We start from the raw sequence: 14,618 nt of genomic DNA on the forward strand, positions 1-14,618 counted from the left end.
CTTCACGTAAACACGCAGAGGGAAGACTTTGATCGAAGAGCTCTTTTGATGTATGCTTAGGTTACGTGTATGCTAAAGATACCGAAAAAAAAACATTCTAAGAAGGGTGTTTACGCTCTCGCTAAGATTTCATTGGAAAGAAGGGGGAAAAATTCAATCTCCTAGAGTCCAGCTTCACACATCTTTAACATGACTCCAAAACTGTATAATAAAGATCCCCAATCTTTTGAGTCATCCTCTTAATTCTACATGAATCCCTAATATTTGATGTTATGTCTTACTATTATTAGCATTATTTTTAGCATTATTTCTTTATTTCTTTGATTTAATTTCTTTTAACACTACCTAACCTAAGAAAAAAATTCGTGACCAAAGTCACTCGGCGCTAATTGTTTATGTTAAAGTGAATTTACATTAACAATTCCAGTAAACAAGTTCTTCTGTTTGTTTCAGTTATAACTTTTATTGTCCTTATAGAGCCTTTGGTGATGAGTACTTTTATTCATGAACATTGTTGAACTTTTGATTAAACAGGACATTATTATGAATGTTATTCAAACTTTTCTCAGCTGTTCCTTGCTTGATATGATTTCTAATTAGTTGAGCTGAAAGATAAATATGACTTTCTTGACACTTGGATCTTTTCCCATGCCCTAATGTAAAATTTTAGAACGCCGAACGTGTCTATCGTTGATTATTTCATAGTTACCCACAGCCAGTTAAGTTTTTTTTTTGTCTTTTGTTTTTTTTTTTTTATTCTGCCAAGAAGGAGAATTAAAAAATTTGATATCTGAAGTGACCCCATAAGTTTTTTTTTAAGGAGTCTCCATGGGGTTTTTTAAACTCGCGCCTGAAAAAGAGTTCAACCGAAAAGAAAACACCATGGGAAAGATTGCGAAAAGCGACAGATTCGAAAGTTTACACTTGCTCAGATATAGATCTTGGCAAAGTTCTGTTCTATTACGTAATGTCTTGTGATAAAGACAATAGGGATCTGTCGAGTAAGATTTATCGCGTTTCCTTCTGTGGAATTTCCTAAGATTTGCTGGAATGTTAAACATATTTGTGCCCTTCCTAGTGCCTGTTCATAAAAATAAAAAAAAAATGTTATAAGACCAAATTTGAGATAGACGAAGAAAGCACAAAATTCCTAATAGCGAGGAAATGCCTATGAAACCCCTATTTCTTTTTCGGCTTCGAAATGATCGGCAGGAAAAATTTCACAATTTGTGAAAATTTTGAGAGATTTCACCGAAGCAAATTGAAGAAAATCAGAGGTAAAGCCAAACTATCACTGGCGAGCGCCTCCCTTCGTGGAGCCTTAGCTCAATAACGAAAATAATTTTGATAATATTTTCTACAGAAAACGACAGTCCCAAACCTTGCTCATCGCCCTTTCGATGGCTTTTAGTGGCCTAAAAAAAGCGAAAACATAAAGATTTTCTAAAAAAAAAACAATACGCTGGCGCGTGCGCCAAGCTTTGGTAAAAACCCTATGGAGTCTCCGTAAGTCTATTTCACCAATGGGAAAAAATACATTACTTATGTTTAATTTTTCACTTCTCTTTTAACAACTCCAGGATTGGAGGACCATTTGGGGTTATAAATGAGATCTTCCCTATTTTTGTACACCAGAGAGTTTTTTAAAATAATGATGTAATTTTATGCTGTGGACACTAAGACGCCGTCGCTTACACGCCACCTGAATCTTTGCCAAAACGTTTTATTTAAAAATCATGCAAGAATAACGAGAATTAATTAAACATTGTGGCAATATTTACAAGGAATTATCGACACTACTGCTCTTCCGACCAAACCGTGAAACTCTGGAACGAACAAATGAGATGCAGGAGTCCTTTAACATAATTTTGAATCATTTTTCTTTCGCTCAATTATTTACAACATTCTATAAATTTTTTTTTTAGTTGAGTAAGCTAGCGTCTAGACAGTAAACACCTGCTTAATATCAGTCGCAGATCGATGAACTGTACAATAACTGCCTTATTACGTTGAAACTTGTTTGGAAACAGCTATAAAGTTAATTAAGAAAGAGATTCCATAAACTGGAATACAGTTTTGCGCTAGTAGATAGTTTGATGTTTCAAATCGCCATGCGAAAGTTAAATCTCACGATGAAATTCTGGATCGAATCTTTCAAAGGAAACTACAGTAATGAAATTCAGTTCTCCCCGCCTGCAAAGGTTGGTGCTTTCTTTTCCGCGACGAGATAAAAACATATTAAACTTCATTAGATTTCGCGGTTTATATTGGTTTTGCGCAATTTTCTCTTCTGTTCTGTCTTTTCGAGATATAAATATTGTTAAATACCTTAATATGCGAAGCACAGTGACAGGAATTTATTACTGTACCCTGCACATGATTGTTTATAGTCTCTTATACTTATGTAATTTTCATTATTTTCAGTATTTTGTAATTGTGCGTGCGCATCGTAAACTAGTATGCTGATTGCTCCTAGGCGTTGTGTGGATAAATAATCTATCTATCTATCTAATATTCACCCACTTTGTACGCCCTGACTATTTCAAAAGTGGGTGATGGCTGCCTTCAAACGAAAACCTAACGGCTGGTGTTTGCATTGTCAATTGCAGCCCTCCCGAAGCTAGCTCCTTTGGACGCTCAACCATCATTTGTTCTTCGCCCACTAATTAAAGAGAGCAGGGGAAAAAACCTGTCAGCCGGTCATACATAACAGTAAGTGGAAATATGATGATGATAAGCTCTTAAGATGACCTTGAGGGCATGATATCTCCTCCTCTTCTTATAAATACTCGCTCCAGGGTTCATTGACAAAGCCAGATTTATATTGTGCATCGTGGTTATGTAGACGCCGTTATTTGTGTTACACCTGAAAATCTGCATAAAATTCCACTCCTGCAGGACTTACGAATGAGGATGATCACTGAATTGTTTCCATGCGTTTAAAGAAAATGGTTCACAAGGCAGCTTTTTATCCAACGTAAGGTGTAAGAAATCAATTTCAAATCAATATTTAGTTTCTCCATTTTATAAATGGGTTTCCTTAATTTATAATTTGTTCTTCTTCTTTCCATAAAACAGGTGATTAGTATCTGACAGTCTAATTCCTACATCGAGGCGCCACTCAAAAATTGGTTCGTTGCTGTTGCATCAATTTGGCAAGGGCGATCTGGAACAAGTGTATTTAAAGAAAATCCGAGAATGAAATTCAGTTTTCCACCTATGAAATTCTTGCTTTTTGTGCCCATTCTCTTTTGGAGAACGACTTTTACGCTTAAAGGTAAGTAGAATTCAAGCTTTTCTTCCTTTATTGATTTCTGTTCCTTTACAATCTTTCCCTTTTTCTTTTTTTGCTGTTCACGAGTTACATCTAAAGCCTTTTGTTACATTTAAAGCCTTTTTATTTTTTTCGTCATAGACGCCATAAATCTTTAGTAAGGTTGATTTATAAGAACTATTTATGGATAGTGAATCTGTATTCAAGACTTTCTTCAATATTGAGGAATATAAGTTTGTGTTTTAATAGGAAATTTTGTTACCAAACTAGCTATTTTAGTTTCTGTTGTGATGCGAATGGTAATTTCATTTAGACAGAAGACCTTTACACTTAGTTACAAACCAACGGCCATGATTTTTTCCTTCCTTTTTCGGTTTTTTTTCTTTTCTTTCTCGCATTCTTGTGTAAAATTCGAGAAAACGTTTTTGAATTTCATCGAACAAATTAATCAGAGAAGCATTTGTACATCAACTGTTTGTTCCAAAGAAAGTCATCACTAATAGTCATTCGTCGCTTAAACCTTATTCCACCTGCAAACTGTTATTGCTGATACTGTCAGACATTGTCACTAACGATTGCCATTGTCATTAATGTTCGTTTCGGTTGGCTCATGTTGTAAAGGCCCGTAGGACTTCCGTGCGTGGGTTCTGGCCCCAGACTGGAAAAACACTTGGGGTCTATCATAATAATTGAGACAAATATGCTTTGTAGTGACACTAAACTGCACCTGCATAGTATAGTTTTCGCTACTGGCAGACACTGCTTATAACGATTGCCTTATATTCATTGACGTTACGTAATCGTTCTCTTAATTTTGAGAAACGAACTTAATTCTTTTATTATTATTTTTTTAAAATTAATTTCATTGCGTAACCTTAGTGAAAAAAGAAAATGCTGATTTTTGTATTTTTGCCTTCCTAGATCATTGCCGGCGGCTCTCGTTTGGCTCACCGTTTCATAACAAAGCACTTGTTAACCATGTGATCAAGAACATAACGTTAGGATTGGGAATGCGTAGTTCCTGTAGAGGGCGATGCATTTTGGACGACAACTGTGTGTCCTACAACATAGGTCCTCCAATAAAAGACCAAGTTTTGTGTCAGCTGAGTGATTCTGATCACATCCAGCATCCTAAAGATCTTGTTACTCAAGAAGGGTTCGTGTATCGAAACAGTGAGGTGAGATATTTCGACTTCATACGATTCTATCTTAATATTTGGGTTTTCCTGCTACTTCTTGTTTATCTATCCTTTCATGAAAATCTGTTATCTTTTCATCGACTTTCAGACTAACCCCTTTGAAATTCAAGCTGAAGCTTTAGGTTAGGATATATTCTCTTCTTCTCAGAGTTTCAATAATTTCTGAGTTGCGTCTGTGATTTATCGACAGAACTCATGCTTAAATAACCCATGTCCTCAGAATATGACCTGCTTAAATGGATTTACGGAAAAGGGTTACCTCTGTGTATGTCAGTTTGGTTATACTGGGAAGAAATGCAAAATAGGTAAGTATACCTATAAAAATGAAGATGAATACTAAATTCTTAGCTCTACGGGTGACCACACACAAGTGGAGTTCTAAATTCTGATTTGAATTCCCAAATATGCAGGAATTGCTCATAATTTGATCAACTTGTGTCAATTCTGATAAATTTGTTCAAAAATGAAAAGGGACCATTTTGATGATGTGAAGCATGACAACTGGTCTCTAAAATAGTTTTTTTTTTTAATTCCCAGATATTTTTTCAAACAACTCCATTCAGATCTAGATTTCTGAACAAGATGTAAATATGCTAATTGCATTACCAAGTCGCTAGAATGATTTTTAAGAAGTCCAAGTTCCCCTAAAATTTTTATGTGAGGAACTATACATGGCATGGTTTATTTTCAACAATTTTTTATCAATCTCATCTTTTCCCTAGGAACTAGCTGCAGCGATCTGCTTGACTCGTAAGTGACAATCCTCTAGTGAACTGATTTACCGCAACTGACGAATTAGGCTGATAGACTGAATTTAAAGACCAATTCCAAAGCTAATCGTTCAACTTACGTCATGTCAATTCAAATTTAAGTTTTGTCGAGAATTATTAAACTGTGTCTGTTCCTCGAGCATTTCTTTAACAGACTTATGACAGGGTGGGTCTGACTGTTTCACGCCACAATGATTAGTTTAGTATATGTCATGATCACGAACTGAATTCAAGAACCCAGCTTTGGAATACGAACTCTCCCTGATCCAGTCTTTCTTACTAATATCCTATCTAAAGCTTAAGTTGAGTTCCTGAGTTGAGTGCTAGATATGCTATATTAAGAGGAATTTCCACTGGTAAAACACAAATTGATCTTACGTCTAACAAGAATGATTCATGTTTAAAAAAGATTCGAATTTACCTATTTCAACTATTCTCTCATGTGATATCGAGCTCACTGACTTAATCATCTTATCTTAGTGAGTGTGAAGAACGATATGGGTAACATAGAGGAACGCAAACTTTTTCTTTGCTAGTTTGAAATGATTGCTATACAACCTGTGAGTATAGCCACATTGAAATTCCCATCAAGGCCCATATCGGTTTTTTTTTGGATACTTTAAAATCAGCTGCTCCTGTTGTTCAGGTCCGAAGGCAACCAAGCCTATTCCTTGAATGTGGATTCATTGTCATTTCCTGTGTATTGTCACATGACTGGTCTTGGTGCGTGCGGAGGTGCCGGATGGACGATGGTTATGAAAATAGATGGGCGCAAGGTACATGAAAGTTTTCAAAACACTAATAACTTCCTATCTCTTTAGTTGAGTCTGTAAGTATATTTTTTCCTAGAGGGAACTCAGGCGAGTGTGGTGGAGTCATGCATTTGCAGAAGAAGAGTCATGTAGCAGATTTTTTTTTTAATTTTTTATTAAATAAATATAGCTGGCTTTGAACAACCATGCAGGATGAACTGAAAAACTGTTGATGATAAACCTTTTTCTAATTCTTATAATAAAACAACTTGTCGGCCTTAAGTCTGTTCAGAGGGTCGTGTAGACGACATTTACATGTCATATGAGGCCTTTTTTCCCAAAGTGTTTTTGATTTAAGGAAATTTGAGACCCGTATAGTTTGAGTGACACTCCACATTGAGACATGCAAAGTTTACAGGAGTAAACGCCGAGTGATTTTTCATTATCGGGGCTTGTTTTCATATCACGCGAAAACTAGAGTCAAATAGTTGAAAAATGAAATCAAAGAACTGATGTCCAGGCTGTCATATTATGGGATCAGATTTAGAATGCTTTTGTGTGACTGATTAAGCATATTAAGAATGACGAGAGAACTAAATTGAAGTAACCGAAATTGGTGTTAATGTTTCAGAGAACTTTTCATTATGATTCCAAGTATTGGAGCGACAAAAATTCCTTCAACTTACCAGGAGGAAAAACTGGGTTTGACTCGCAAGAGACCAAGTTACCGACATACTGGAATACACCTTTCTCCAAGATCTGTCTTGGTATGAAGGTTGACCAACAGCTCAACTTTATTGTCATTAACAGAGAGGCTGAATCTTTGTACTCACTGCTTGCTGATGGAAAATACCGCAATACCTCATTGGGTCGGGACACATGGAAGACGCTGATAGGCTCGCAGGCTTCCTTGCAGCTTCACTGCAACATGGAGGGCTTCAATTGTGATGGTGTAAAGACTAAAACAAGGATTGGGATCGTTTCTAACGAGTATTTTAATGCCTGCGATCAATGTGATTCAAGAATTGGTTTTGGTGGCGCAGGATCATATGACGATAATAACTCGTGTGGTAACGTTGCTGTTTGGAACCCTGACAATGGTGACAAATACATTAAAGCCATGGGATACATTTTTGTTCAGTAGAATAGCTTTTAAATTTTACCTGTGATATGTACAACAGACCTTTTAAGGAAGCGTCCACCCTGATGGCCTGATCCATTTGCCAGTCGTCAGCATCTAAAAAAAATTTGCTTTTTTAAAAAGGCTACCTTTCCGTAAACGTTACATAAAACCATCGAGATTCTTGTAGAGGACTGTTGAAAATTGTAAAAGCCATCTTAAGGATTGTTAATGTGTCAACCCAAAAAATGATCCCTTTGCTCCCCTCCAAAGCGGCTCTTCATTATATCATGGCCATTTTATCGCAGATGCTTTCGTTATAAACACGGTTGAGGTCTCAAATAAGGAAAAGACAAACATGTCATATTCCATCACGTTTCTGATCGCAGCGGAAGCACAGGGTTACATTTTCGTAAGAAATGCGGAAAATAGCGCAATTTCACAGAAGAGAGAAAATCGATGGCACTACGTTTATTTCTTTTCCTAATCGTTGAGTTGGTGCAGGTTGATTTGTGTGGTTCAGACAATGGCAAGCCGAGTTATGGGTACTTTTGTTGCTATCAGTCGTCGCGAAGCTACATCGCGTCTTACACTTCGACACTTATTTTAGCGGATTAAACTCAGTGCAGTAATTTACTTGCTTTACTTTTACTGATATTTTTAGTTAATTATCCTTTATTTATGCATTCGGAATGCAAAGTTAAGACTAGAGGGCTTAAAGTGTCATCGATCCCCCTTCATAAAGCGATTTTTTGAGTCTGATAAATCGCAACCTTTTTATGTTCTCTTGGTACTGCTTACCTTTGAAATTTTCATTTGTGACCTAATGCTGACAAAAACAAGCTGTCATGTAGGCTCTCTCAGTGGTTCTATGAAGTGTTTTGTGGTTTTCAAAATTGTTTCATCATAAATAACTATAATTTAGGGACGTGATGTCGACTCGAACCCTACTTGCAATTCGCGGGTGAAAAAAAGAACCTCTTTATCACGTTTCTCTTAAGGACAGACAAACTGTGAAGGGGGCCCTCCGCCATTCATATTTTAAAGCCATATTTTATCTTTTCACTTTCATTGAATAATTGCCATGGTCATGCATTTTAACGTGTTTGTAGATTTGCTTGAGATATTTTCGTAAACTGATGTGATTTTAGATCAAGCCTCCAATGTTGGCTGCGGTGATTAAAGAAAGGGAGGACAGAGTGAAATTTTCCCGTTAATTGCAAAATGTCTCTAGAATAACTTTTATTTTGAGTCCAAATAATGGAACTCTTTAAACAGTTAAACCTTCCCAGATTGCCACATCAGCTATGATCGCCATGCGACCAAATTGCCGATCTACTGGAGTACATTATCATCAAGGTCTGTCACGGCATGTTGATTGACTAACAGCTCGGATTTACAATCATAATCAAGCCAGATGCCTCTTTGTACCCACACGGGCCACTTCACCGAGTCGTATTATTTGGATGACCATCCATAGTACACAATAATTCACAATGCCAGAGTTGTATTTTCGACACTTGGACGCCGTCTGCTGGGCAACACCTGAACGTTTACGTAAAACTCACTTTGAAACACAAATTTACAAAATTATGTACATGTGCAATAGGCAATTGTTCAAAAAAGTGCTCTCTATTTAAGGCAAAGCTTGAATATTATAAACGGACAACTGAGGATGCATGTCTTTGCAATCAATTTCGAGTAGCTTCTTTTTGTTTTTCTACATTTGTCAATGGGTTTCCTTAACTCTTTACGGTGGCCAATTTACGTTTCTAACCTAGTTGTTAACACTAAATCACCTGCTATACTCTCCCACCGACGCAGCACCACAGTTTCTTTAGAAACTTACCCCCTTTATTCCTGAAAGAAAGATTGGCATGAATTGTTTTGGCTTTGTTTCTTTCAAACAGGTGATGAGCACCGGGTTGTCTGATAATGAAATAATAATAGATCGTAAATCGTTGGGCCGTTGAAAAATTTACTCATCACGGCTAAGGCAATTTAACAACAAAAATCTGGATGGAAAGTTTTTAAAGAAACTCCTGGGATGAAATTTAGTTCTTGATCCCTACAATGGTTGGTGATCGTGTTAATTCCCCTTTGGAGAATCGGTTTTACCTTGCAGGATAAGGAAAGGCCAAAGTGCATAGCATTTTCTGACATGTTTTCAAGCCTTTTTTATTTTCCGCCCTCTATCTTTTCTCCCCTCACTATTCGGGCGTCTTGTCACAAACTCACTCTGAGGCTACAAACTGTAAATGAGTTGTAAATCTGTTGTCAAGGCTCTCGTTGAGAGGCGAAGGCAAGCTTGTGATCTCGTGAAATCTGTTTTTTAAACGCCCTTTTTTGGGTTAGAGGTTAGGGTTATAATGAGTTATTTTTTTTGTAATTTACTTCAAAAGTTAGAAGAGATAAATTTGTTGCTTTTGTTTCTCTCTATTGGATGGCCAATTGAATGTGTTAACCGGGCAATCTTTTTGGGTATATTCTTAGTCTGTAATTTACAAAATATTCAACAATTTCCTCCATTTACTGAGATCTGGGAATAAATGTTGAGTACCAAGACACTTAGTTTGCGAGGATCGAAGTATTCTAGTGCGGGAATCGGCACCTTAGGCGCCAGGCTCTACTCACTTTCTGAGTGAGTATGGTGCCACTTCATCATGGTGGGTATGCTAATAAGCCATCTTTGCGTCGCATCTTAGTGAATATTATATTGTTTTATTCAGATTATGAGGGCTTATTTTCACAAATATAGATGAATAGCAATTAAGCACGTCATTAATGAAAGAGGTTCCCAGTATAATTGAAATCGAAGGTATGACAACAGCTAATTGCATTTCCCTGAGAGCCGATAGGAACTACGAGTAAATAACACCAAGCTTCCTGAAAAGGGGAAACGGGAAGGAGAACGACTTTTGCCTCGCAATTGGTGTTATCAAGCTTAACTTGGCGAGAACCACATGAAAACTAGTAAAGCAACCGATGCCCAAGCGAAGAAAATGCTTCTTTGTACCTTCTCCCAAATCTTTACCGACTACTTAAGTTTGGCTCACCAGTTTATAACGTAGCCCATGTTGGTCATATGATTAAGAAAATTATTTTAAGATCGGAAATGCGTAGCTCTTGTAGAGGGCGATGTTCTTTGGACGACAACTGTGTGTCGTACAACGTAGGCCCTGCAATAAAAAACCAAGTTTCATTTCAACTGAGTGATTCTGATCACGTCCAGCATCCGGAGGATCTTGTTCCTAGAGAGTGGTTTATGTATCAGAGCAGTGGGATGAGAAAATTCACAGTCGTTTATATTTCAATCAAAAACGAATTCATGCACCGCTGTGAGCAGTTGCTGCTGCACAAGCAGTTGAAAAAAAAAGAAGCGTTTTTACATTGTTGGTACATTATCAGCAGGCTTCTATGCGGCTAGTATCAGCTTTCCGACGTAGAAGACGAAGACTACGCTTACATAGAGCTCGCTTTCGAAACTGTCCTTGATCGAGGTCCCCACGTCCGGCGGAGTTATGGTTCGGGATTGGAACCATGTATTTTACTTCGCTTTCTTTTTATCCTGCCGATCTTTTGGTTGCAGCTTGCACCACTTGTGCTGGCTTCGATAATTCCAGTGGAAGGAGAGCTACTCGTTGAAGCCAATTGTTCTTCAAATTGCCGCCAGTGAGTGGGCTAGGGTACGAGTCAGACACTCGCTTAAATTCCTCGTTTCCCTCAAACGAAAACTGAGGGTCAGATGGACAAGGAAGAAAATTTGTGTCCTGCCATCGCGGGTGAAAGACTACACTAGCGGACAAAACTGTATTTTTCCCTCTTGAATTTATCTAGACATGTTTTACGGACGATGACGGTTCAATGGTTTAAAAAACAAACTTGTTTGGTTTGCCAAAATTTGGAAGCCTCCGATGCAGGATATCGGCTCCTTTGAAGATTGGCAAAATTTTTTTCACTCGGGCCTAAGTACGTAATTTACAAAACTCCACATTAGTTCTTCTATTTGTTGATATTCTGACAATAGCTTTACATGTTATGAACATTAGTTTACGAGGTTCGAACATTTATTGTACGAGAATCGACACCTCAGGTGCCTTGGTGAATGGCCGGTATGCGGATTAGTATAGAGCTATTAAATTATGACGGGCATGATCATCATTATTTTATGCGCATGTAACCAAGGCCTCTAGGACACACATTTAAGAACAAGTCTCTGTAAGAGTCAAACATCTTGGGAAATGACAATTTTCAACCATCCTTCAAATTTTTCATGCAGTTAGGCACTCAGGGGGTATACACAAAAACGCCCTTTTTAAAGGCGATGTTTACATCTAATGTTCTCAACAACAAACGTTTCAGACAAATGAAACGTGCAAGGCTTTGAAAGAATGTTATCTTATGAGCAATATCCCGAAGAGAAATCTCGCCTCTGGTCGTCATCTTTTAAAAAAATTGATTAACCCTCATGGAGGACTACTCGACGTAACTACAAACATATACCTCAAATCGTGTGCATATCATCCAGATTCCGAGTGCTGCACCTTCTTTCACGAGAACTTGAGCGATCCGAAGTCCTCTGAAGATACACCGTTATACTTGCATGTCATTTAAAACATGTTGAATTCGGCTGATGTACACGAAACTATCCTCACACCGGTCATTTGTCATAAACATGTACGTTGTTACGATGGCGTGACGCTGTATTTCTCCGTGAAGTTTCCATCGGTTGCTCTCAAGAAGGCGAGAAATGGATATTTTTCATATATGTCAGAAGATTTCTGAAGCTAAATTTTTGGAGATTGACTTTCATGAAATCCCTGTTCCATTTGCTGTACTGCAGGGATACTAAGTTGTTCAAAGTCTCCACTTTATGATGATTTTCGCGCGAGTCGTACAAATTGCTATTGCGGCGACTGGGTTTACATGTAGTACTGCCGCTAACAAGTTACGATTTATACTCTCAGATTCTCAGTGTTTACGAGAGTCCAATCAAGGTTTCCTCTTTTTTTTTTTTTTTTTTGGTTGTTTTTACTTCAGAATGCGCGGAAATCTTCTGTCTGAAACGTTTGTTGTTGAGAACATTAGATGTAAACATCGCCAAATTATGCAATATCTGATTTTTGAGCTTCGTTCGCGAATTGCCCCTATGGAAAGTAGAGGTAGGCCCGCAGAGATTTTTACATATTTAAAAACTAGACTATTATAACCAGCTAGGTGGGTAGTTTCAGTTCCAGAATCGGTGTACTTTTGGAGAAATTCAGATAAACGTCTTCCCTGTTTTACCCGACAACAAAAATGACCAAAACTGTACCGAGATGAATAATCTATTGGTGTGTTCACATTCACTCCCAGGGAAAATTGAATGTGTCAGTGTGAAGACGAATGATGTCACTATGTATGTTAGAAGTGCCAATTTGTAATGTTGTATTTAGCCTGAGATAGAAAAATAAGCATTTCACTCTTTTTTTGCGACGTTTTTGTATGAAAATGAGGCCCCAGGCCTCGAACAAGCAACCGTTGTTACCATGGCTACAAAAGTGCTGCACCCTTTAAAAAGAGCATTTTTGTGTATACCCCCTGAGTGCCTAACTGCATGCAAAGTTTGAAGGGGGGTTGAAATTTTTCATCTCCCAAGATGTTTGACTCTTACAGAGACTTGTTCTTAAAGAGCTACGTTCAACCAGTGCGCTTTGCACTTTATTATCTGGTAATGCAATGCTGTTTCGCGAAAACCATGGAACGGCAGTGGCCGTAGCTTTTACCTCTATTTTCTTAACAAAAATAGAAAAAAAAAGTATTAACAACTGGAGCACAAATAAACCATTAGTTTGGAAGAGTATTGGTATTATGACAACGTTTTCTGTTTGTAGAGTACAAACCAAAAACAAAATAGAAGAATTTTTCAGACGTGCAAACCGCACCACGATACAACCAAATTCACGGCTGAAATACCAAACTCCGAATTCATATTCTTGGATACTAAAGTGTGCAATGGCGAGAGGTTTAACAAGGAGTCGACCTTTAATATGCAAACGAATTATAAAGTGACAGAGATATTCCAGTATCCAAATTTTCTTGACAAATCCCAAAAAAACCATCGGTGGAACTAAACTAACTGACTGTAAATTTTAATGACTGATTTCGCCATCTTGATTTTAACAATTTCTTTCTGATTTAAATCGGAGGGCGTTTTTGACTATGTTTTTACGGCTAACCGCAATGGAGGTAAAAGGAAAGTGATTGAAAATAGCAGGTGATCAAAATACATTCCCTCATAAAAAGACAAACATTTTTTTTCTGTGTAAAGAGTCTGTTCGATAATTCGAAGCGAAATTTGACCTTCTTCTTGACACGAAGTAAAGCCGTTTAAACTGCAATATTGCATGTCATCGAAAAAAAACCTCGACATGTAAATCTTGAAAACATACAAGCCAAAATCTTTAAAGATATTCACAACCTCTCTAGGAAGTTTATATAAATATACAAATTGTCTTTGAATTTATGGTGCGAGCAAACCTATCTAAAGATGTCGGAGAAGATACCCAAACATTGGAAAACATAGTTTGTGTTACCGGCTGGAAAGATGATATAAACAACCATTTGATGATCATCGCAAGAACTAACATTTTTTTTCCTTTTGGGCTTTTTTGGCAATACTCTGATCTTAATCGCCCTTAGCAAGGAATCTTCTCTTCATCCGCCTGCCAAACTGTTGTATCGTTGTCTGGCAATAACTGATCTCTGCGTCGGTCTCATATCAGAGCCCTCGTCTGTTGTTTATTGGCTGTCCTTAGTTCGTGAGGATTGGAAACTTTCTCACCATGCTCTGAAGATGAGTTTTTTAAGCTACTATATTCTTTCTTTAGTTTCTCTCTTAACGATGAGCGAAATAAGTGTGGACAGACTTCTCGCCTTGTTGCTGAGGCAAAGATTCAGGCACGCTGTAACTCTGAAACGAACTTGTGTAATTGTTGTCATCATTTGGGCTTTTTCGATAACCGCTGGGATATCGCATTTTCTAAATTACCGCGTAGCAGGCTGGTGTAGCTATGACGTTGTACCGCGTTTTATCACATAAACTGCGGTGTTATACAGGGATTTCTGGCCTTGAGAAAAGCCCGGTAACAACACACGAGAAAAAATATCTTATTTTTTTTTTAAGTGTGATGATATAGCCAATCAGCTGCTGACACATCACTCGCCTTTGGCGCCACTCGGTCAGGTTGGTGAATGAACGGCAAAGCCTTCACGATTCTAAATACAAGTTTTTTGTCGGAACTAAAACGCTAAAAATTCCGTATCGTTGACAGACAGTGAGGTTCAAACTTTCTTAGAAGGGGGAAGAAAACCATTATACTTAAAAAAAAACCGAAAGTTACGTATTCAGTGGCTTTGGTGTTAGCATTTCTTTCGGCTGAGGATGAAAATCGACTACTGGAAGATTTGCCACCAGCCGATTCTGGCCGTCTACCTGAAAGACTTTTTCTGTCGGTAAGGACA

General features: G+C 37.7%; 1 protein-coding gene across 1 annotated transcript; it reads left to right on the top strand.

The window, feature by feature from the left end:
* Positions 1–3,200: 3,200 nt before the first annotated feature.
* Positions 3,201–7,721, top strand: LOC131778623 (uncharacterized). Its single transcript, XM_059095041.2, has 6 exons — positions 3,201–3,277; positions 4,196–4,452; positions 4,664–4,782; positions 5,724–5,744; positions 5,890–6,019; positions 6,627–7,721. The coding sequence occupies exons 1-6, from the start codon at positions 3,220–3,222 to the stop codon at positions 7,137–7,139; spliced, it is 1,098 nt and encodes a 365-aa protein (XP_058951024.2). The 5' UTR covers positions 3,201–3,219; the 3' UTR covers positions 7,140–7,721.
* The last annotated feature ends 6,897 nt before the right edge of the window (positions 7,722–14,618 follow it).

Source organism: Pocillopora verrucosa, chromosome 7 (assembly GCF_036669915.1).
Source record: "Pocillopora verrucosa isolate sample1 chromosome 7, ASM3666991v2, whole genome shotgun sequence".
NCBI classification, from domain to species: Eukaryota; Metazoa; Cnidaria; class Anthozoa; order Scleractinia; family Pocilloporidae; genus Pocillopora; species Pocillopora verrucosa.

Bases quoted from the DNA above. Each gene is read 5' to 3' on its own strand.
- LOC131778623 (XM_059095041.2), top strand. From the start codon at position 3,220: ATGAAATTCTTGCTTTTTGTGCCCATTCTCTTTTGGAGAACGACTTTT. The intron at 4,783-5,723 runs GTATACCTATAA...ATCTTATCTTAG, and splicing joins AAGAAATGCAAAATAGGTAA to TGAGTGTGAAGAACGATATG. The intron at 5,745-5,889 runs GTAACATAGAGG...CCTGTTGTTCAG, and splicing joins GAGTGTGAAGAACGATATGG to GTCCGAAGGCAACCAAGCCT.